Here is a 22,777-nt window from a genome sequence, read left to right on the forward strand (position 1 = left end):
CTGTATATTCACCACCGCACATCAATTTGGTCATTCCGTTTAGATTCCATCAATTATTTATGTTAGTTTGCATATGGGATCCATAAATCCAATAAAATGGTGACACGTGAATCACATAAAAGAAGAGTTTTTATCACAAATGGCCCTTGACATTAATCAAACTCCTCATTTTGGTCCCTAATTTCAAAAATTAATAAATTTGGTCCCTGACTTTCACTACCGCACATCAATTTAGTCATTAAAATTTCGTCAATATTTTTTTGTTAGTGTGATAATATGGTTCCAGTGGTCCAATCATATGGAGCCACATAGATTAACTATAAAAATTTTTTTTTTTTAAGATTTAAAACTAAAAGTACTATAAGAAATTATAAACTAAAAAAAAAAAAAGACATCATCATCTTCATCTAGGTATGCTCAAAAAGAAAAGGAAGACACCATGACACCAAAGCTCCTGTTCTCCGTGAACTCACTTCTCATTCTCTCTAGTTGGTTATAATCCTATCAAAGTTGAATTGAATTTGGATTCGATTTTATCGAATTTAGATTGAATTTTCTTTTCCAATCGAGATTGTGAGATGCAAGAGAAATGTCAGCGCAGAATATTCGACAATTAGTTCACTCTAAAAATGAAAATTAGTTTCTTATAGTTAATTCACTTGGCACCATATGGTTGGATTAGTGGGACAACATTAGCACACTAACAAAGACAAAGTTTTAATGGAAGGACTCTATTGATGTGCGATAGTGAAAGTTAGGGACTAAATTTATTGATTTTTGAAACTCAAGAACCAGAATGAGGAGTTTGATTAATGTCAGGGATCATTTGCGATCAAAGCCTTTCTTTTGTATAATCCACGCGTCACCATTTTATTAGATTTGTGGGTCTCACATACAAACTAACAGAATAATTAACGAAATCTAAACAGAATGACCAAATTGATGTGTGGTAGTGAATTTCAAAGATGACATTAATTGATTTTAAAAGTGAGGGACCAAAATGATGAGTTTAGTCAATCTCATAGACTATTTGTGATAAAAACCCCATGATTTATAAACTTAGCATCAGCCATATGATAATTGGTTATATTCGTTTCTCACTCCTCACACAAATATCTAGCTAGTTCTAGCTATCTTTATTTACTGATTCTTATTCCTCATATGATAATTGGTTATATTCGTTTCTCACTCCTCACACAAATATCTAGCTAGTTCTAGCTATCTTTATTTACTGATTCTTATTCCTCAACTGATTAACTAAAGAAAATAAGTATTATTCAATGTATATATACCTTAGGATCTTCACATTGTGACTGTGATATGCGAACCTTGCATCGAACATGTGATATTTGGCCATGTTCCTTTCTCACTTCTCATGTGATTATCTCGTTCTAATTATTTATTTCTATTTTATAATATCATAAAAGTTACTTCAGTCTTATAATAATATAATAAAAGTTACTTGTGTTTGAACTGACACAACGTTCACTTTGAATGACCTTTTTCATTTGCTAATTATTATTAGGACGATAAAATTTTAAAAATTAAAGATGTGTCACTAATAAGAATGAATAGTTTAATAAATTAATTATCAATTTTCATATTATTTAGTTTTTAAAATTTTATCTTTAAATTTAATCTCTTTAGCATTATCCTTATCATTGTCTTATTTATTCAAAAGAAGTCAAGCTAGTAGGACACACTAAAATTGCTCAACTAGACAATCTTGAAAGAGAATTGTGAAGACGATTCTCTCGACCACCTCACAATTTAACGTTATCGAAAATCTCTTCTTGGAAGAGTCTTAGGGTTTCTCATCTTTAAAATATGGAAAAACCCAAATGGATAAACTAAAATAACAGTATAGATAAACTAAATCGAACAGCACCTCTCTACGTCCTCACATACCACCGATGTTTATTAATGACCTTCTCTCATCGATCCAAGAAAAATACAGATAAGGAGCAAATAATTAAATCAATGTGGGATTTCACAATATCATGTATAACAATAAGATATTCTTCCACCTAAAAAAATGCTCAAATTAACCTCCATCTCCACTTCGATTGATCAACATCAATGATTTCAATCACATTAATATTCAGAACGAAAAAGTAAACCCAAAATTACCAAATTTTAGAAAACAATGAGAGCTCCAAGAACCAAAAGCGAAATGGAAAACAAACCCATGTTTCCTCCACTCCCAATCCTCAAAGCCCCACCACTACCACTGCCACCAGTGGTGTTAGTCGTGGAGGCACCGCCCGTTGTGGAGTTGGTAGTGCCGGTAGTGGAGTTAGTGGTGCCAGTAGTGGCATTAGCAACCAAGTGCAAAGTGCCAAAGGACACGAGATTAGAGCCGACGAACTCATGCTTTTGTGGGAAACCAGTGGTTTTGTCGACGCCGGGACCCACCTGCCAGACCTGGTTGACGGACTCCGCGTTTTTGGGGACCTTGACGGTGGCGAATATCTTGTACGTACCGTTGGAGAACTCGGCGCTGACGTCCCAGACGTCGAACGAGAGCTTTCCGGGGACGATGGAGGTGTAGGTGCTGATGTTGTAGGTTTTGACAGTTGGGGTACCGTCGGTTGTTTTGTGGGCCAGTAGGGTCTGGGCCCCGGCCATTTTTTCGGACGTGGGGTTGATGGCCCAGGCGACCCAGCCATCGGGCTTGGGGGCGGCGGCGACGAAGACAACGGAGAGGGAGGAGTTGGAGGGGTCGTACGTCCAGTGGAGGTAGGAACTGAGAACGGGGAGGTCTGTGCAGTTGGAGTAGAGCTTGTTGTTTTTGAATGTCTGTGAGGTGCAGGTGGCTGCTTGTGCGGCGGGTGAGATTAGCAGAGCACATAGGAGGGAAATGCATGCAATTTGGAGGAGAGAGAGAGGGAGAGAGGAAGCCATTGGAGGAGTGGGGAGATGAGGACCTTGTGGAAAGAAAAAGGGAGATAGATAGGGGGAGAGAGAGCGTGTGTGTTCTGCTGAAACTAAAGCTTGTGGGGGAATTTATATTGGAAAATGATTGTTAGATGTGTATCCGATGTATCACGTGACATGCTGACATCGCGGATATGCACACACTATGGAGTGGGAGATACTAGTTCAAAATAATATCTTTCAAGTGTAGTTGGATATATAATTATCTTCAGATACGTTATTGATCACAAAATAATAAATAAATGGAAGATAATTATATGTAATTAGTATGGTCTCTGAGAACATTTTCCACTCTTGCAAGGAGGCAAAATGGGTAATGCGAACTAAATGATGATTAAAAATTAAAAATGGAAAAGAAAATAGGAGGAGCATGTGGACTACTTGGACCATGGAAAGAGTACCGTCAGATTAAAACAATGGAGCCGTGAATGTGAGTTATATACATTGTACTCTTTTTCTTTTGGGTTGGTGAATGGGGATTGGTGCATTTGGGAATTGATCGACTTTTATTTGTTTTCTCGCTTTGTTTCCACTTTGTGTTGGAGACGACTTACATCCATGAAAATAAAATAGAAGACATGGAATTGGACGTTGATTCCTTTCCCTTTGTGAATTCTACATTGGCCACAAACATATTATGGAGTCAAAGATAATACAAAATTTTTTAGAGTTGACAAGTGAATTTTTACTCTCAACTGACAAAATGCCCTCATTAAATTGGCGAATCCCAGATTCGTTTCACGTGCAGTTCAACTCTATTGAAGATTCAACAGTTAACTACAATCTCATCAAGCACTGTTAGGAGAAAAGTCAAAGGTATTAAAAATATGATTATTACTAAAACCCAAGATAAATATATCTTTGGGGTTACTTAGTATTATGGTCTAGCGGTATTCCTCTTTACTTATAAGTGAGAGATTTTAGGTTCGATTCTCGCCCAAAGCGAATTTGAACCACATTATTGTAGCCCATTGCGAGTCTAAACTCACCTCCTTTCCTTTAGTGTAGATAATATCGTTTATTAAAAAAAAAAAATCTTCGGGATTATTCCTTCCTCATCCATCGATAACTCGTCTTGGGCAATCAAATGCCGACACGTGGCAAACCTACATGTGGTCGCAGCCTAGCTACTATAAATACCCATCTCCACCAATTTTGGTAAGATTTTACTATGCACTTAAGCCCTAAACTCGCTCTCTTCAAACCCCTCAACCTCATGAGCGTGTGAGGTTGTCTTTATTAAAAGTGTTTATTTGTTGTGTAAGTACAATTTCGTCAAGATTGAAAGAGGTGAAATTTTACTACCACACATATCAATTGCGGTTTTCGGTTGTCACAATCCCAACTCCTAAAGAATGGAACGGGAGGAACAAAGTTGTGGCAAATAAATATGATATGTCCCAAGTTTAATTTTTTTAGAAAGCTTTCTCATACTCTTACTTGTGTGAGAAATGCTTTTGCCTCTTCGTTCTTTAATTTGTTGAAAATGTGATACATACGGATATTCCAATGAATGTCATTCATGTGCAATGCTTCCATGTTTTTTTTCTTCTTTCAATTGTTTTTGCAAGTGAGAGGAATCATTTATCTCAAACGAGTGTTATATTTGGAATACTTTCTATATTATTCCAATATATTGGTGTTGAATTTACTAATACCTTACCCCATTCCAAATATCACAATTCGATAAGGTTATTAGAAAATATGACGCCTCAAATTTTTTAGCCAAATTTGATACATGTATTCCTAAAGTACTCTTAAACTACGTGCTCAAGTTAAGATTATGCTGTTGAGCGTAATGGTATAAGTCTACCTGACTATGCAATTTACTGGTCGAACCACAGATGAGTTGTTAGGAGTCTCCTAACCTTTTTAATATTCTCCCAATGTTTTTGAACTTGATTTTTGCATTTTCAATTATTTTTTTTTTCCGCTTTTATGTCTTCTTTCTGTTTCATTCAAAAACTATCTTCCTCTCTTCAAATTGTTTATAAAAAAAATTTAATGTAGAGGGATTAAAAAAATTAAAATTTTAATGTAGAGAAATTGTATGTTATGGTCCAAACGATATTATTAACCCTCACATGCACGGCAGGCCAAGAAACTTCTCTTTTAATTTTTTAAGGGCAGGACAAGCCAAAACAGATTAGATTATGAATTGTTTAGCCGTTAAATGCTCCCACTATGTCGATTCAAATAGTTTGCGTGATGATGCAAAAGCTAAAACATTATATAATTTCTTCAGTTCAGAAAATTAGGAAAAATGTCTTGTAAATCACAAGATTCAGTGAATAGGTCTAGTTGACAATTGAAAACTTTGACTAGAATTCTTGTATTTGATGTTAATGCATCTTGGAAAAGAGAGCTTTCAAAGTCTTGAAGATCTTTGTAGTATAATTGAAGTGATGTATGATCCACTTCCTTTCTGATCATTTGGAATCCAACATTGGATGAGATAATCTTGACATTTTATATTGGATCTATAAATTTAATTCATATAGTAGGAAGATTAATTTTTGAGTATGTAATTTGATAATCTGATGTGAGATTTAAACTCGTAACTTCTTAAGTAAACTGAGTGTCACTAGACTAAATGATTATGTGCAAGGACGGAGCCAATGAAGGCTCACTGGGGGCATATGCCCCCACTCAAGTGATTTGCTTATTAAGTCGCAGATTACAATTATATAATACACACACATTATTTTTGAAGAAAATATATGTACCTAGTATCCAACATAGTTTCATACTGCGTATACTCCATATCAAATATTATATGAGCAAAAGTGCTCTTGTTCTGTCATTCAAATTGAAAAACCTCATTCTTGCGTAATTATGTATTAACATTTTTCTTATCACTTTGCCACTTTCCACTACTACACTGAAATTTTTGTAACATTGGAATTGTGATACATTATCATTTGAAATCATCCCTATTTTCATATTGGTTATAAGTCATACTATAATAAGGTTTTCTTAATTGATTTTTGGGTTGCCCCCTCTAAAAGAAATTTCTAGCTTCGTCCCTGATTATGTGCATTATTAAAAAAATTTGGACTCACGGAGCCCTTGCAATGCAGTATAATATGAATCACTCTAGCAAACAATACAACATACGAATTAATGCCATGATCCTAGAGGGTTGACAACTAAAACAGGATCAAAGTTCATGAGGACAACAGATAGAGCAAGAAGACAGCATATAAAAGTCTTGACACATTTTCCGTGATTATGATGTTTAATACTTAGCAACCACATCACCTTCATTTCTCTTCAACATACCCAACAGCCACTTTGATTACGACTTATATTGACACAATCACCCCTAAACATATTTCGACACAAGCCTGCTGTATACCAAACTGAAACATCGTGACCCCAGAAATAAAAGTTACATCATGAAGAGAGTGGTGGAGGCCCATTGAACTGTGGCTTCATACAGTATTAATAAAGTTAATAATGTGATGGATTATTACGGTATTATTGGTTAATTGAAATTTGTTACAACAATATACTACAGCGAGAAATATATATTTTCCTGCTTATATGTAAATAGTAAATATCATCCCTCACTGCATAGTGTCATAGTTTGACACGTACAAGAAGCTTTTTCTGTTTTAAATGCTTGCAATAAGTTATTTATGCATATGTGCCAGTATATGATTTGCAGCTGTAGGTAAGGAAGAGCGGCGTTCTTCTAATACTTCCTAGCCCAGTATAGGTAATTAAGAACATTGAGAGTGTTGAGAATGCAGAGAAGTGTGTAAAACAGATCCAAACGTGAATGATTCACATCAGCTCCTCCAAGCCACTCTTTACCGAATCTTCCACTCAATGAATTTGCTATGGACACCAGAACTGAGCTCAAAAAGTAACCCATTGATGTTGAGCACCATGACAATGAAGTAGACATGCTTCTCATGCTATCGGGCGCTTCCGAGTAAAAGAACTCGAGCATTCCTCCAAGAGTGAGCATGTCTGAGACTCCAAGGAAGAGGTATTGCCAGCCAAGCCAGAAGAAAGACAATGTGACATTTTTATGAGCCACCTTACGTCTCTGAGATTCAACTATGGCAGCTACAGCCATTGATACAGATGCTAGTGCTAGCCCTACTCCAATCCTCCAAAGTGGTTGGAAGATGTGACTTTTTGCTGAGTTTTTGTCTCCTAAGATTCTTCGGAATCGTTCGTATAAGGGAATGGAAGCAAGCATAACGGAGAGGGGGAGTACGGTTAATGACTGAACTGGGATTTCGAAATTGTGTAGTTTTCGGTTCATTGTGCTCCCTTGTACCACTGAGTATGTCTGAAGTTGGGCTAGGCAGCAATTCATCATGATTGTGCTTGCAAAGATGGGTAGAAGGCCTATAAAAGTTTTTGTTTCCTTAACTTGAGCTGCACTGACTGTGCTATCAATTAATGCTTTGTCTAAGAACCTGATAAAGTATAGTGTTTGTTAGACCAAAACTACATGAAAAGAATTGTGTACAGAGTTTAAATTGCTCTATTCGTCCCACTCAAAATTTGAGTGATCTCATATGGTAGGCCAGAACTTGTTTAGCATGCCCCACAAGTGTGCACTATAAATTAATCCCACTCTAAATTGAAAGAATCATAAATGTCCTATATTACTATGCATATGCACTAATCACCCAATTAAGAAAGAACTGGAAGAGAGGAAAAGAACTTACTTATACTTGTTATGGGATCGCACATTAACTCCGTTCGAATTGATTGCAGATACTGCATACTGGTTCTCCAATACTCTCTCTTCGGGTGAGGCCTTCCAGTTTCGAACTGCAGAAGCAAGAACCTTTGACACCAAAAAAAAAAAATTTAATAAATTCCAAATACAACATTCTATTCGATAGTATTTTTTGAGAGTTGTTACTAGCGCATGCTATATATAGCCACTTTGCAGTCTTAAAAAGTAGTGCATGATGATTATTTTGGAATGCTAATAAAACACTGCATCTTTTCTAAATTTACATTTACCTTAAAGATTCTTGTCAATGCGCTTCCCCCAGGATGTTTGTGTCGATAAAATGGACTCCCACTGATGAAAATTGAAAGTGCCAAACTCAAGGCTATACTTGTAATAGTAAAGCTCGAATTCCAGCCCTTGTTCTCTTCCACCCAAACCATAACAGTACAGCTTAGGAGGCCCCCAAGGCACAGGGAAAAGAAAAACCAATTGAAGTAGGTAGAGATGAGTCTCTGATTGCAGTGATCAAGCTGATCAGCACCGTGTGCAGGTAAGGACGCATTGATTCCACCGACACCGGTAGCAACGACATAAAGGCCAGTGTATAGAATGGCTGCTTGAGACCGAGAAGGCGTAGCACCCGATGCTGGTCGAAATTTTGCGTGCTGAGCTTGGATTCTCAGCAAAATTAATCCCTACATGATACAAATTTTTTGTTCCATTTCCTGTCACATACTTATATGAAAATATATAGGTTCTCAATCACTTTCAATTTGGTTATGAGCCTCCTTTAAAACTTCTAAAGCGTGTCTATTTTGCTTGAACCGTCACGTGCATCACATTTTCTATTAGTTTATCCCATCAAGTAGATGAAAGTAACTCCAAATTTAAACTTCTTTTTGATAGATTTGACAACAGGGACAAATTACTATACAATTCAGAAAATTACGGGCTCGTAACTAAATTAACATCCAAAAGTGCAGATTGAAAAATGAAAAGTTTCTAATTCAGGGTTATGCTAAAATTTTCCCAAAAAGGGGGGAACAAATCATACCAGCAACTCTATGATAGAGGAGATGATTAAGGTTGTGAATCTTGTGAAGAGTGAGTCACTGATAAATCCTCCCAGTATGGAGAGCAAAAAGGAGGTTCCAATAAAATTCGTCACCATATTTGCTGCTGTAGCATGTGGGTAATGCATTGACAACAAGAAGTATCTCACAAAGTTACTGGCATTGGCTAAAAACACCATGTTTGTCAACACCTCCACAACTGCGCACACAAAAAAATTCATTCCCAAAATTATTCCAGTATAATACAACATTTGCCCATATCAAACTTTTGCTAGATCCTAAGGGCTTGTTGGTATCCTTCTTGGATCCCATTTTTTGTTTAAAAAAATAATGAATGTAATTAAATTACTTAATATTCATTCGTTTCAGAAACAAAAAATTGGACGCAAAAAAGATATCAAATCACTCCAAGTTATTAAGGGTTTTTTCTAGATCCCCATCTTGAACCTCATCTTATGATAATTAAACTAAGATCGATGCTACCTCTGTACACCAAGTTCGAATCCTCTAACAATAATTTATTTCCAGTTAAATTAAAACACGCTCGAATAAAAAAAATAAATATCCCTGCAGTTGCAACATACCACATGCAAAGGCAGCAGCTCTGGTTCCACCGTGCTTTCGAGGATCTGCCTCTCTTCCTTTCCAGTCAAAATATCGGTCATCATCACTTTCTTTCTGAAAGACATCTCTTTCTATACTCATCTTTGTGCCCTATAGGTTTTAACAAATATACAATTGTAAGTGAAGTTTTTGCAGTTGAAGAAGAAAATCAAGAAGCAGCCAGAAAATATATAAATTAATAAGGAAATAAAAACTTTTCTGCAGAAGGGAAGAGTTGAGTTGCATATAATTTGGGTTGTGTTAGGCCACCATGATCTGTACCATAAATTACAGGGAATATTCTGGATTCATGAACTTACCAGTATTAGGAAAAATTATACCAAAACAAGAAAAGTTTGGGGACAGATAGATGAGAAGAAGAACTGATAAGGCTGTACAGAGGTTTGGGGAAAAATTAAATTGATTTGCATTTGTGGGGATGAGGCTAAAGGCTATGCAGACACTTGTGTCCAAATCCTGCATGAATAATGTCACATTGCATGGAAATTAATTAAAGCTTTGTCAAAGGCGGTTAGAGTGAACCGGATTCCTGAGAATCCTGCATTCAATGCCTGCCCATTGGTTTGCATGGCACCTTGAATTTCAAAGGTTTAATCAGTAAAGAGCTAGGCCATTTACAATGAAGATTGATGAGTTTTTGGGGTACTTTTTGTTACAGTTGACAATTTTAATGGCAATTTTAATGGAGAAATTCAAAAAGAATGTGTTCTTACTTTTTGTGGCAATTTTAATGGAGAAATTCAAAAGAATGTGTTTTTTCATTTTTATATAAGACTATAATTTATTTAAAATGATTTAATTTAGTGTAATGCTACAGAGTTGGAATAATCATGTATCGTTTGAAATCATGTACAATGAACCCTTTTTCCTGTAAGCTTTCCTTACATAAATGCAAACCATTGACTTACATTGACTTTGAATCAACTCTGATACAAATCTTATTATCTTATTTGAGACAATACTACTAGTCTTTTAACGTTTTTACAATACTAATAGATCTTTTTTTTTTTATCACGTGTACACATACACCTATGGTTTTTTTTTTCTTCCAAGCTTTTGAATTGAATAAATCAAAAGAGCATCCAAAAAAATAAAAATACATAGTAGTGGTAAGTGGTGGATTGCCTTGGTGGCTAGGGTCTTCCTCTTCAACCACTGCGTCCCAGGTTTAAACTCTACGCTCTCCCTTAGTGTAAATTTGTGTAGAATACCTCTTGTAATAAAATATGTAAACAATGGCATGCATAGAGAGAAAACAAATGCGTAAATTATTTTTGTTTTTTGAAACTTTTTTTAAAGATAAGTACAATAAGTAATGTTAGGAAGACTAAATTTGTAAACTAAACGATGTTTTGCAATAAGAACTAAGCACGTTAATCAACACTTAAGTAATAATCTAATCATAAACTTCCATGTCATTTAGTTTACAAAATTTAATTTCTCTAACATTACCCTAAGTACAATATAACGATTTTTTGGTTTTAAGATATGATGAGAATACATTTGGCGGTATAATTCTTGAACAGTTCTCTAGTAACAAGTACATGTTTGGCACTGAAATAAAAATAAAAGGATTCACAACAATAAATATGTTTAGAAGTAGGGGTTTTTTCAAATGGGTTCAAAATAACTAAAAATTAGACCTATTTCAAAAGTCAAAAGTCACTAAAAATTAAACCTATTTCAAAAAGTAGTCTATAAAATTGGACCTATTTCAAATTTTCCCTAGAAGTAATATGTGACACATTATTCTTTTCAATTTAATTAAGGAGTTTGCAGTAGAATTTCATCACCATCTTATACATACATATACATATACATACATACATACATACATACATATATATATATATATATATATTAAATCGATTTTAAACAGGATATCAGGAATAAGCCATGTAAAAGTGATTAACAGTCTAGCGCCAAAAACAAAACTGATGATTAATAGTTCATGGTATGGGAAATTTACATATATAATTGTAAATTTGATGAACTCAAATTAAAATTCTTAATTTGATTAATAGTCCATGTAAGAAGCAGTAGAAGCCATGCATGGTGATAAAACAAAATAGTAGAAAAATTACTCAACTACAACAAGCCAGAATGCTGGATCGAGAAACTCTAGTGGATGCTCATCATCAACGTCTGAACAAGCTTGAAGGAGACGCAAATGGAAGACCTATCACAGTAAAACTCTCCCTCGTACCGTTGTAGCTTTTCTTTAAAGACCTAGCACAGAGAGTAGATTGGATGGGTAGACGGGAGGATTATTTGTGGAGGTGAGGAAGAAGGTGGGTAATTCTATGATCTTTTTTGCAGCTGAGTTTTTGAACTCATAAGATCCTAAGCGTTTTTTCGTTTCTGCAAAACAAAAACCGCGTGGAAAAGCACTACATGTCGAACGGGCGGTAAGAGTTTCTTTCCTTTTAGTAGAGAAATAACTTTCCTTATTAAATGGCTGTGGTCTAGAAACTCTTATTTCTGGACAATACCAATACGTCTATGATTCACATCACATCATTTCCTCCTAGCCATTCTTTTACAAACTTTTCCACTCACTGAATTTGCTATATATACCAGTCACTGAGCTTTATGAAGTACCCCCATTGATATTGAGCACCATTAATTCATGGTAATTAAAGTTTATAAATTTATCAATAATTTTATATTCACAATAGGGCAATATCATTCGTTTTAATTTAATTTTCATTGACCTACCCTTAAAAACAGAATATTTTGATTGACTCAATCTTAATGTTGAAGCTTGAAAATATTATATAAGGAAATATTAGGTTTCCATCTCTATTTTTCCTACTTCATTGATTAAAACCTTATTCCTTTTAATTTTGAACAAGATCCTTAGATTTTAATAAACGTCATTAATTATTTCAATAATAAAATATTTTTTATTTCTAAATATATTCATATAGTATTAGAAACATTACATTTGTTATATTTATATTCATGGCTAAATTTTTTTATCATATATTTTTCTTTTTAGTTTGTACCCATTTTTAATTTGCAACTTTTTTTTTTTTTTAATTTGTACCAATTTTCTTTTCAGTTTCAATTTGTACCCATATATTAATTCCTTTTTGTGCCCATATTTTTTAAACTCTTATTTGTATTTGTACCCATATTTTTTTAATTTATTTGTACCTGTTTTTAATTTTGCTAAATGTACCCATGCTAATTATATGTATTTATTTTATGTTCTAAATATATCAATAGTTATTTTTTAAAATATGTTAATAATTATGTGGGTACATTATTATTATTATTATTATTATTATTATTATTATTATTTTGCTATAATTTTTGTGAAGAACAATATTACTCTAAAATTAATTTTTAAGTATTTATTATATTTAAAAATATTATTTGAATTTGTTTAAATTTCATAATTTGTGGGACATTAAATGCATAAATGCATGAGTTAAATCTTTTAAATTACGCTAAGAACCTCGATCAAAATATTTAAACAATTAATGTCATATCTCAGTCTCAGCTCTGTCGTAACATGATATTATCCGCTTTGGGCTTACCATTCCCTCATGGTTCTGTTTCTGGGAACTCACGAGCAACTTCCCAGTGGGTCACCCATCTTGGGAGCCCAAACTCACTTAACTTTGGAGTTTCGATGGAATCTGAAGCCAGTGAGTTCCCAAAAGACCTCGTGCTATTGGGAAGAGAGTATGTACATATAAGACACATCACCACATTTCCGTTGGTCGATGTAGGATCTCACAAATAATGTTTCAGTCTAACAATTAGGTTGATTAGGGACTAGAACCAAAATGACTCATTATATAACCTTTTTCTTATATAACACAACATAGTTACACTTAAGAGGTGGGATATATAAATTGAGGTATGCCATGTAGAAGATCTAATTTTCTTATATTTTGATTGTGTTCGGTTGAAAGTTGTGGAAAAATAAGAGTTAAGGGTTGGGAAAATTTGGGTGTTGGGTTTCTATCCATACATCCCAAGTTCGAAATTTATTCTTCCTTAGATTAATATAATAATTTTGAATCCTCTTCCTCACTCCTTAATAATGATAATATTTTTATATAAAAAAGAAAAGGTTTGGGGCTTACCACTTAACAACCATCTCTAGGGGTGGGTATGGTGCGGTTCGGTGCGGTTCTGCTTAAATTTATTACTAGAACCGTACGGTTCGGTCTACCCTGGTTCCGATTCGGTTCTTGCCGATTTACGATTCCGAATACTAAGCGTAAATGGAGACAATATAACATTTGATAGTAGCCTTGGCCCTTACTCAATTATTGAAATTGAGTTGGAAGGCAGATACCAAAGAACAAATATAACAGTAAAACTGATTAAGTGGGAACAAATAAGCAGCAAAACCAAATTATGTAAAAAATCTCAAGTATAAAAGTAATAGAAATTAAATAGTAGGTTTTTTCTGCTCCGTGAGTGGAACATGTTATTATTGCAAGTAGTCCTAAGCACGATGTACAATGTCTAACTAATAGACTTGATCACATTAATCATGCTTATGGAACAATGGCATGTTATAAAATACATTTTCATCAAGGAAATTATTTTGGCGCAAAAACTATCTCTAAGGTGAGGACGTTTCTCCATTAACGAAGAAATCAATGGAGAGCGTCAACAAGGATGAGGGGTCGGCTGTGTGAAATGGGGGAATGGGGATGTAAGGCCGTGAGGTGAGGGTGAGGTGAGTAAGCCCTAAATGGGATGGGATCCATTACTTTGCAACGTTGTGAAACTCATTTTTCAACTTATTATACCATAACATGTGTGTGTGTATATATATATTATTTATTTATTATTAATAAAACGGTTCGGTTTGGTTCCGTCCGGTTCTTGTTCATTCAAAACCAGATTCAGAATCGAGTTGAACGGTCTGGTTCGGTTTTTGACTCAAAGTTGACTTTTTCGGTCAACACGATTCTTTTTAGTTTTTTTTTTTCATACGGTTCGACGCGGTTTTGTGGTTTGGCGTTTTTTATGCCCACCCCTAACCATCTCCAATAAGGCTCGAAAGTCAATGTATCCTTCCCTTAATAATAATATTTACAAAAAATTAAAAATAAATAAATAAATAAATAAAGGCTTTGAGGCTTACCATTTAACAACCATCCCCACTACGGCTCGAAAGTTAAATCCATTTTTAACGGTTGATATGGCATATCGATATATTCTAAAACTCCTGCTAGAGTCAAATGAACCCAAAATTAAAGTGTGAAATGTGCAAACTTTATAGCAACATGTTAAATATTGAAATGCAGGACCAAATGAATTAAATAAAACAAAAAGACGTTTCTACATGGGAGCGCCAATTTTGGCAGCCAACTAGAAGTAGGTCAAACCAGCTAGACTTGGCATATCAGTAGGAAAAGAGAAAAACTTCATTTCTTGCCTTCAAATTTGTTCACGGTGGATCGGTTGGAGATGGTCTAATAACGCGGTGACTTGATTTTATAAGTTAGCACTCGAGTTGGGTTATGAACTAGAGATGGATGCCCTCAATCCTTTTTCACTTTGCTCAAATCTACCCATTGAAGCTTATCCCTAAAATTTCAACTATCATTCAAAGTCTTAATGTCTTATTGAGAGCATATGAGTTTCTCGTTTATAAACAATGAACCTTTTGGATTCAAACAAAGTCTTATTGCCTTATATGACAAGATAAAGAGTTTCTCCCTTTCCTTATAAAGTGGCAACGTCTAGAACTCCAGACATTCTTATTTTTTAGACAGTACCAACCTACAAACTCTCCAATCCCTCAAGTCAATACCTCTTAGCCCAATACATGTAATTAAGAAAATTGACGGTATTAAGAATGCCAAGAAGTGTGTAAAACAAATCCAAACGCATATGATTCAAATCGTCTCCCCCAAGCCACTGTGTACCAAATTTTCCACTCACTGAATTTGCAATGGACACCAGAACTGAGCTTAAAAAGTACCCAAGAGATATTGAGCACCATGACAATGCAGCGCACATGCTCCTCATGGTACTTGGCGCCTCTGAGTAAAAGAACTCGAGCATTCCTCCAAGCGTAAGCACGTCGCAAACTCCTAACAAGAAGAATTGCCACCCTAGCCAAAACACCGGCAATGTGACATCATTGTGAGCCGCCTCGCGCCTCTTAGCTTCGACTAGGGCAGCTACACCCATTGACCCCGACGCCAGTGCTATCCCCAGTCCGATCCTCCAAAGGGGTTGGAGCATGTGACTTTTGTGTTGGAACCGTTCGCACAAGGGAATCGAAGCAAGCATGATGAAGAGAGGGGGTACGTTTAAGGACTGAGTGGGGATTTCGAAGTTGTGTAGTTTTCTGTTCATTTTGCTCCCTTGTACCACTGAGAATGTCTCAACTTGGGCTAGGCAGCAATTCATCATGATTGTGCTTGCAAAGATGGGAAGAAGGCCAAGAAAAGTTCTGGTTTCGTCAACATGTGCTACACTAATTGTGTTACCAATTAATGCTTTGTCTAGAAACCTGAGAAATTACATAGGGTTTCTTAGATTAATAATAATTATGTACTAATAATCACTTAACTTAATTAGGCACAGAGAAGAAGTTACTTAAGCTTGTCATAGGATTGTCCATCCGCTCTGCTCCGATTGATTGGAGATACTGCATACTGGTTCCCCATTCTTTCGTTCGATGAGGCTTTCCAGTTTCGAGCTGCACAAGCAAGTACCTTTCACAATTCACGCACCCAAAAAAACAAAATTAAAATCCAGTGACAGCAGTCTACTTGATAATTGATATTACCATGTCATCAATAGCATTTTGTCTAATTTCAGTTTTACCGTGATGATTCGTGCTAACGAGTTCCCTGCAGTGGGACGTTTGTGCCTATAAAATGGAGTCCCAGTGACGAAAATGACAAGCGAAAAACTCAAGGCCGTAACTGTTATCAGAAAGCTCCAATTCCAGCCAATATGATCTTCCACCCAAACCATAACAGTTGAGCTTATTAGGCCCCCTAGGCATATGGCAAAGTTAAACCAATTTAAGAAGGCAGAGATGAGCCTGGCATCGTTGTGATCAAGCTGATCAGCACCATGTGCAGGTAAGGCGACATTGAGTCCGGCTATACCAGCTGCAAATGCGTAGAGGCCAATGTATAGAATGGTTGCTTGAAACAGAGAAGGCTTCACATCCACAGCCGGTCGTAAATGTGTGAATTGAGCTTGGATAGCCAGCAAGATTACTCCCTATAATTGGTATCGAAAAGCTCATTCAATTTCGTATTACATACTTGGATGAAATCACGAAAACATGCCATGAAACATATATATAGTTGAAAGAAAAGCATACCACTAAGTTTATTGCACAGAATATGATGAAGGTTGTGAAGCTTGTGAAGAGCGAGTCACAAATAAAGCCTCCCACGATGGAGAGCAAAAAAGAGGTTCCCATGAAATTGGTCACCATGTTTGCTGACGTAGCAGGTGAGTAATGCATTGACAACCGGAAGTATGAAACGAAGTTGATGGCATTGGATAAGAAAACCATGTTGATCAGCACCCCAACAACTGCAAACAAAAAAAATATATGAAGAAATTTCCTCATCATATAGAACTACTTCTTACACTGTTACAAATCAATTTTTTGTGGAATCGACGGGCACCTCAGATTGTGGTGAAAGTTGAGGTTCCACCTTAAAAATCTTAGTCATTGAAGATAGAAGTCGTAATTAAGTTCTTAAAAGATCTTGGATTGGATGTGTTAAAGAACACGAGAATCCTACATCAGAAAATTGACAAAACTAAATATGACTTGTATTGAGGAGCTAGGTTTCACTAGTAATTACATTGAGACTTTTTGTAACAAACTCTCACACCTGCCTTGCTGTGCTAGTGGTAATATGCAAGTTAAGAGACCATACTAGTGTGGTTAGTAATGAGTCATTGGCTATGCTATTCACTTGTTAGGCCCAACGACGTACGTGCTTAAATGATCTATATACTCAATGTCAATTAATTTTGAGTTGGATACTCACATTCTAATATATTGCTAATGTAGTTCATAAAAATTTAAACTTAAGGGTTAGATAGGACTGAGATAAAGTACCACATGTAAGGGCAGCAGCTCTAATTCCTCCATGCTTTTTGGGATTTGCCTCCCTTCCTCTCCAGTCAACAAACTGATCATCACTTTCTTTCTGCTCGTAGAGAACATTCCCATCTCTTTCCGTACTGATCTCCAAGGCCTATGTTGCAAACAAAGAACAAAGTTGTAAGTGAAAACTAGAAATTATAGAGACAAAAAACCAGAAACAGTTTATGGGCTTACTTACCATTAGGATTCACAGTTTGGTTTTGGTACAACTTGGAAGCAAAAAGTTTGGAAAAAATGAAGCACAAATAAGAGAGATACATAAGAGCAAGATAGATGAAACTTAAGCTCCATATGCAGACAGCCTTTTCAGGCAAACAATAATTTGATGTGGCAAAAGGTTATGCAGAAATAGACACTTATGTCCAAAGACTCCAATCCCTCAATTCATGGTGTTTAAGGTTTTTCTGTATCAGTAATTCTATATAGACTCACAAAATTAACGCATTTATTCTCTAATACAAATGAATCCCACATGTACTAGTCTAGACACAAACGTGTCATTTTTATGTCTAAATAATAATATTATTTGAAGTAGATTAATTATTTGTATATCATAAAACTTATTAATTTTTTAGGCTTATTTTTAGCTACGTCCCATGAAACTTTATTTTAATCTTACTTTACCCCTAGTAATTCAAAAGTCACAACTTTATTCCCTAAAGAAGAAAAGTTAATCTTCTAGAGGATTAGATGGGAGTATTTTATTTATGTCTAATCCTCTTCTAACTCCCTCACAATGCAAAATCATTTTCATCTATCATCAATATGTCTTGAATTTAGAGAGTTATCGTTTTCAATCCAATCCTTTCTACCAGACGAGTCCTACATGTTTTTAGTTTCCCTTGAACGAGAAAAAACAACATAAAATAAAGCATAAAAAAACGCATTATATGAGATTTTAATTTTAGTTAGAATCCAAACCACCCACCACATCACATGATTTATAAAATATAGTTTTTAAAAATAATTTCCCTACTCCAAACTAAAAATTAAATATTTGTCAATAGACTCTAAACCTCAAATTTATACGTGCTTTCGATTGGACTCTGATCGAAGGCAATTGAGGACCAATTCCATCGCTAACAAATTGAGTGGGCCTAAGCTTTCTCTAACAGCCCAAAAACAAAAATAATCTTACGGTGCGGACCTGATGCAGCAGATTGCAACTATTCCATATATATTCCCTCACTTAAAACCCTAGTTCTATCCGTGCCTCTCCCAGGACTCCAAAGCACCATACTGCTCTTCGTCTCAGTCAGGTGCGAAACCCTGATCTCTGATCTTCCTCCGTTTCCAAAATTCCAAGATTTTCTAACCTAGTATCTGCAACAATGGTTAGATGCGTTTTTTCCCAAATTTAATTTTACTGAACGCGTGATTTTGCTGTTGTTTTTTGAGTGACAGGAAATATGGCCGTCCCTTTGCTGAAGAAGCAAATTGTGAAGAAGCGCAAGACGCACTTCAAGAGGCCTCAGAGTGACAGGAAGCACTGCGTCAAGGTATGAATCTCTGGACTCATTTCATTTCTGTTCATATTTATTTAATTTTTTGAATCATTACATTTATGTGGAGATTTCAGCTGTAATGTATTAGAAATTTTCTGTTTTGGATATGAATTTTTAATGGGTTATTTGAGTGGGATTAATAAATTCATAACCTATTAAGTTATGGGTAAATTGGGGTTAATTCACTTAATTGTGATATCTGCTAGTTAATGGTGTGAAGAACTAGTTACTACAGTTGTATTTGTTTGTAGTGATTTGGGTCGAATAAAGTTGACATTTAAACTTAAATCTTGAATGGGAGGTGTCAAACTGCTTTTACAATGCCCGTTCTGTATCGCTTTAATGATGTTGGGTATAGCATTTGTCAAGTGCTCTTCACAACCTTGAATCATGGGGCGTGTTCATTGCAGTTGCCTGAAGTTGGAATGATTCATAGTTTTGTTTGCAGTTTGAGGTTTTTATATCTCAATGGCTGAAAATTGAATTAGAATGTGAGAAAGATTGAAAATAACTTGCAGAGAGGCAATGAATTCATGGTGCATCTTTTCCTGATCAGCAATGAAATTGTTACTGTCCTCTGTTTAGGGTAGATAGTATGGTCTGTTAAGCATCCATGTTTCTACCCTTGTCTCCGTGTGTCTGTATGGTCGATGCATGTAGGGTGATCATTGCTATTCTTTCATTTGTGACCTGATTAAGTAACTCGGGGATGCATACTTCTCTGTGCATCTCCGCTTCCTGGAGCCTTAGCATTAAGTTGTTCTGTTTTAATGCATGTACTTTGCTTATGGCAGGAAAGCTGGAGAAGGCCCAAGGGTATTGATTCACGTGTCAGGCGAAAGTTCAAGGGATGTGCATTGATGCCCAACATTGGCTATGGGTCAGACAAGAAGACTCGTCACTATCTGCCTAACAAGTTCAAGAAATTTGTCGTGCACAATGTCAAAGAGGTTGAACTTCTAATGATGCACAACAGGTATGAAACAGCCCCTTTAAATTACTGATCACAACCTCCACCTATCTTGTTTGAATTAGAATTTGCTAACCCTTTTGTTTCTCTAATGTAACTGCAGGACTTACTGTGCTGAGATTGCTCACAACATTTCCACCAGGAAGAGGAAGGAGATTGTCGAGCGTGCAGCCCAGTTGGATGTTGTTGTTACCAACAAACTTGCCAGGTTGCGCAGCCAGGAGGACGAGTAAACCTTGCAACTGTTATGGTTTATTTTGCCATGCGTGTTTCCTATATGCTAGTCTTCTGAATTTTGGGAGAAATCTTATTCAGGATGCTACTTTTGTTTTCAATTTGGTACTGTTGAATTTTATTCAGAATTTTACTAATCTAGTCATGTTAGACGACATGAAGTTCTACCAGTTTGTTTGATTTTGCCATGTTACTGCCGGTTCCTTGAGTAAATTATCAGTCTTTATTACTCGTTTTCACTTTTACTATCTAGTGTCAATTTTGAAGCAGCATATTCTGCCAAACGAAATGAATCGAATCGAATTATCTATGTTTTCCATTGCTGTATCCGTGATTTATGCTATAATTTGGAACGTGTTTAACTTAGTTGTTCACATCTCTTGGGACTGCCTTTCTAGGAAGCAATTATGCATTTGCTTGCTTCTACTAGAACTGTAGAAATGCTTATCTCATTATAAATTCTTCAGAACCGAGACGCGATTAAACGTTATTTTTATAAGAGAATTGGAGCAATTCGTTGAACTATGTCCCAATTGGAACCTGAACTAAAAATTCTTGAGTCTTGGTTCTTGAACTTGTCACAATGTGAAGTAATGATCTTTTTAATTAACAATGTTAGAAATTTCATTTAAAATAAAAGGTATTTGTCGATTTTTCCCTCCGAACTTGTAAGGAGATATTAATTTTTTTTCAATAACTTTAAATTTAGCCGATTATTTCTTGAATTTTTGTAATTAGTCAAATCTTCCTATGCGTTAGATTTTTTTAATTTTTCATCATTTTTTTTTTTATCAATTTTGGTCAAACATATGAGGGCGATAAAGTAATTTTATCCTAATGTGGACAACATAATTGTTTTCTCTTCTTCTTCTCCCCCACTAGCTAATTATGTACACATTTTGGTTGAATTAGTCATGACAGTCCAATTAGCAGCTACAATGTATTGGCTTTGCGTTCAATTTACTAAAATAGAATTACCTTGTTGCCTTCATACAGTTTGTTATGTGATGTCTGTATGACTAATATGGATGGAAAATTTCAAAATCTATCACCAGGGAGAAATTGACTATTTATTTAGGAGGTTATTGACTAAAGTTAAAGTTCATGGGAGAAATTAGCATCTCTGTACAAGTTCGATGGGAAAATTGACAAATAGGTTTTAAAATGAAAGGTTTAAATTAGAGATGGGCACGGGCCGGGCCGGGCCCAAAATTGAAGGGACCAAACCGGATCCGCTTGAAAATACAATGAGCCTGGCTGGGACTGATTTTACTATATTAAAACTAAGAATCGGACCTAACCCGACCCGTATAAAACAAGCCAGTTCGTACGAGTCCAACGGGTACCCTGTTTTATTTTTTATTTTTTTTTTGGGGACCGAGAACCAGATTCCCAGTCGAATTTGCACTCGACCGACTTCAGATTCAAGTTCGAATTGAATCAGGACAGGAAGAGGGTGCCGCCGGAGACAAATCAGAGAACTGGAGTGATGAAATTGATCAATTTTCAGTATCCCACTCTCCTCTCCAATTACTGAAGCACATCAACATCACCCTATCCAAAGGCTCCAAGCTCCTACAAAATATGCATGCCAGTTCTCTAGCACAAAGTAATTTGTCTTCTACTATTGTTCCTGGCCTCTAGGATGATTTGAAATGTTAACATGTTGCTGTTCCTTTTGCTACATGGGCATTGGCAAACTGGGCGATGGCATCAGAAGTGAATAGATCGCGAATACAGGAACTGGATGCATGTGGGCAAGCTATTATGGTTGCTTTAATGGCGCCTGAGAGATCAGTCAAATGGCACGGAAGTTTGGTGGCACGGTTGCTAGTTCTCGTGCTGCACGCTCACCTCCACTACGATTTGCAACGGTGTGTTTAGGTTTGTTTGTAGTAGTGATGGTGATTGCTGCAGAAGATAGGGGATGGAGAATATGGGTGATTGCTGCAGCGACATGTAGTACTTGTGCGAAAGAAATGGTTGCTGAAACGAAGAAATCAAGATCGAGGTTGAGATCGAGCCGAGAGAAGTTGGGAGGATTCTGGAATTCGAGATCGAGATTGAGGTCGAGACGAGAGGAGTCGGGAGGATTTGAGAATTCAAGTCCTATGTGTTAGAAATCAACGGTGGATATTTGATCTCCCTATAATGAACGGTTGAAACGGTTTGGGCCAGGAGCCTGTTTTCTCTGAAATTTGTACCCGCCCTGTACCTGCCCCGAATTGGCATTGCCCGACTCGACTCGTGGGTCTAGGACCCGTTTGCCCAACCTTAGTTTAAATGGGCAAAAAATAGATGGAAGTTCCAACGGAGTTAGTCAAAATGATCATTATTCTGCATTATAACAAATTCATGAACCAATACTCAAAGACTTTTGGTTCAGGAACCAATTCTCTAATTGAGCTAAAATTCATGGACCATTGATCCAATTATCTCTTCTATTTATTTTACTAGAAAATAGTTAGACAAAATGTTGCCATAAATTTTGTTGTTCAAAAGATTTTATATGTAGAGAAACTCCACCTTACCACCAAGGCAATAATTGCTCATGCAATAGGACAAAGGCTATTATTGCCTTAATGAATTGTAGTTGCGAGG

At 35.9% G+C, this 22,777-nt stretch overlaps 4 protein-coding genes across 4 annotated transcripts; 1 reads left to right on the forward strand and 3 right to left on the reverse strand.

The window, feature by feature from the left end:
- Positions 1-1,969: 1,969 nt before the first annotated feature.
- Positions 1,970-2,974, reverse strand: LOC103961375 (auxin-induced in root cultures protein 12). Its single transcript, XM_009373916.3, has one exon. The coding sequence runs from the start codon at positions 2,902-2,904 to the stop codon at positions 2,137-2,139; it is 768 nt and encodes a 255-aa protein (XP_009372191.2). The 5' UTR covers positions 2,905-2,974; the 3' UTR covers positions 1,970-2,136.
- Positions 2,975-6,449: 3,475 nt separating this feature from the next.
- LOC103927116 (protein NRT1/ PTR FAMILY 4.2-like) lies at positions 6,450-11,930 on the reverse strand. The gene is made up of 6 exons (XM_009336011.3): positions 11,429-11,930; positions 9,300-9,429; positions 8,697-8,914; positions 7,933-8,337; positions 7,629-7,750; positions 6,450-7,373 (listed from the first exon to the last, which is right to left on the reverse strand). Exons 2-6 carry the CDS (start codon positions 9,418-9,420, stop codon positions 6,635-6,637), a joined length of 1,605 nt encoding a protein of 534 aa, XP_009334286.1. The 5' UTR covers positions 9,421-9,429; positions 11,429-11,930; the 3' UTR covers positions 6,450-6,634.
- Positions 11,931-14,991: 3,061 nt separating this feature from the next.
- LOC103927117 (protein NRT1/ PTR FAMILY 4.2-like) lies at positions 14,992-17,777 on the reverse strand. The gene is made up of 6 exons (XM_048574228.1): positions 17,646-17,777; positions 17,420-17,558; positions 16,664-16,881; positions 16,153-16,560; positions 15,922-16,040; positions 14,992-15,835 (listed from the first exon to the last, which is right to left on the reverse strand). Exons 1-6 carry the CDS (start codon positions 17,646-17,648, stop codon positions 15,121-15,123), a joined length of 1,602 nt encoding a protein of 533 aa, XP_048430185.1. The 5' UTR covers positions 17,649-17,777; the 3' UTR covers positions 14,992-15,120.
- Positions 17,778-18,576: 799 nt separating this feature from the next.
- LOC103927097 (60S ribosomal protein L32-1) lies at positions 18,577-20,405 on the forward strand. Its single transcript, XM_009335995.3, has 4 exons — positions 18,577-18,726; positions 18,872-18,966; positions 19,767-19,948; positions 20,046-20,405. The coding sequence occupies exons 2-4, from the start codon at positions 18,877-18,879 to the stop codon at positions 20,173-20,175; spliced, it is 402 nt and encodes a 133-aa protein (XP_009334270.1). The 5' UTR covers positions 18,577-18,726; positions 18,872-18,876; the 3' UTR covers positions 20,176-20,405.
- The last annotated feature ends 2,372 nt before the right edge of the window (positions 20,406-22,777 follow it).

The sequence above is a fragment of a genome, unplaced genomic scaffold, assembly GCF_019419815.1.
Source record: "Pyrus x bretschneideri cultivar Hongxiangsu unplaced genomic scaffold, Pyrus_bretschneideri_v1 Contig7, whole genome shotgun sequence".
In the NCBI taxonomy this organism is placed as follows: domain Eukaryota; kingdom Viridiplantae; phylum Streptophyta; class Magnoliopsida; order Rosales; family Rosaceae; genus Pyrus; species Pyrus x bretschneideri.

What these genes read in the sequence shown, in the direction of transcription:
- LOC103961375 (XM_009373916.3), bottom strand. Translation starts at nt 2,904, where the DNA reads ATGGCTTCCTCTCTCCCTCTCTCTCTCCTCCAAATTGCATGCATTTCC.
- LOC103927116 (XM_009336011.3), bottom strand. Translation starts at nt 9,420, where the DNA reads ATGAGTATAGAAAGAGATGTCTTTCAGAAAGAAAGTGATGATGACCGA. An exon ending in CCTCTATCATAGAGTTGCTG is followed by an intron (nt 8,338 to 8,696) that starts GTATGATTTGTT and finishes TGTATCATGTAG; the next exon opens with GGATTAATTTTGCTGAGAAT. An exon ending in CATTGACAAGAATCTTTAAG is followed by an intron (nt 7,751 to 7,932) that starts GTAAATGTAAAT and finishes TTGGTGTCAAAG; the next exon opens with GTTCTTGCTTCTGCAGTTCG.
- LOC103927117 (XM_048574228.1), bottom strand. An exon ending in AGCTGCTGCCCTTACATGTG is followed by an intron (nt 16,882 to 17,419) that starts GTACTTTATCTC and finishes TTTTGTTTGCAG; the next exon opens with TTGTTGGGGTGCTGATCAAC. An exon ending in TCTGTGCAATAAACTTAGTG is followed by an intron (nt 16,561 to 16,663) that starts GTATGCTTTTCT and finishes TACCAATTATAG; the next exon opens with GGAGTAATCTTGCTGGCTAT.
- LOC103927097 (XM_009335995.3), top strand. Translation starts at nt 18,877, where the DNA reads ATGGCCGTCCCTTTGCTGAAGAAGCAAATTGTGAAGAAGCGCAAGACG. An exon ending in ACAGGAAGCACTGCGTCAAG is followed by an intron (nt 18,967 to 19,766) that starts GTATGAATCTCT and finishes TGCTTATGGCAG; the next exon opens with GAAAGCTGGAGAAGGCCCAA. An exon ending in CTTCTAATGATGCACAACAG is followed by an intron (nt 19,949 to 20,045) that starts GTATGAAACAGC and finishes ATGTAACTGCAG; the next exon opens with GACTTACTGTGCTGAGATTG.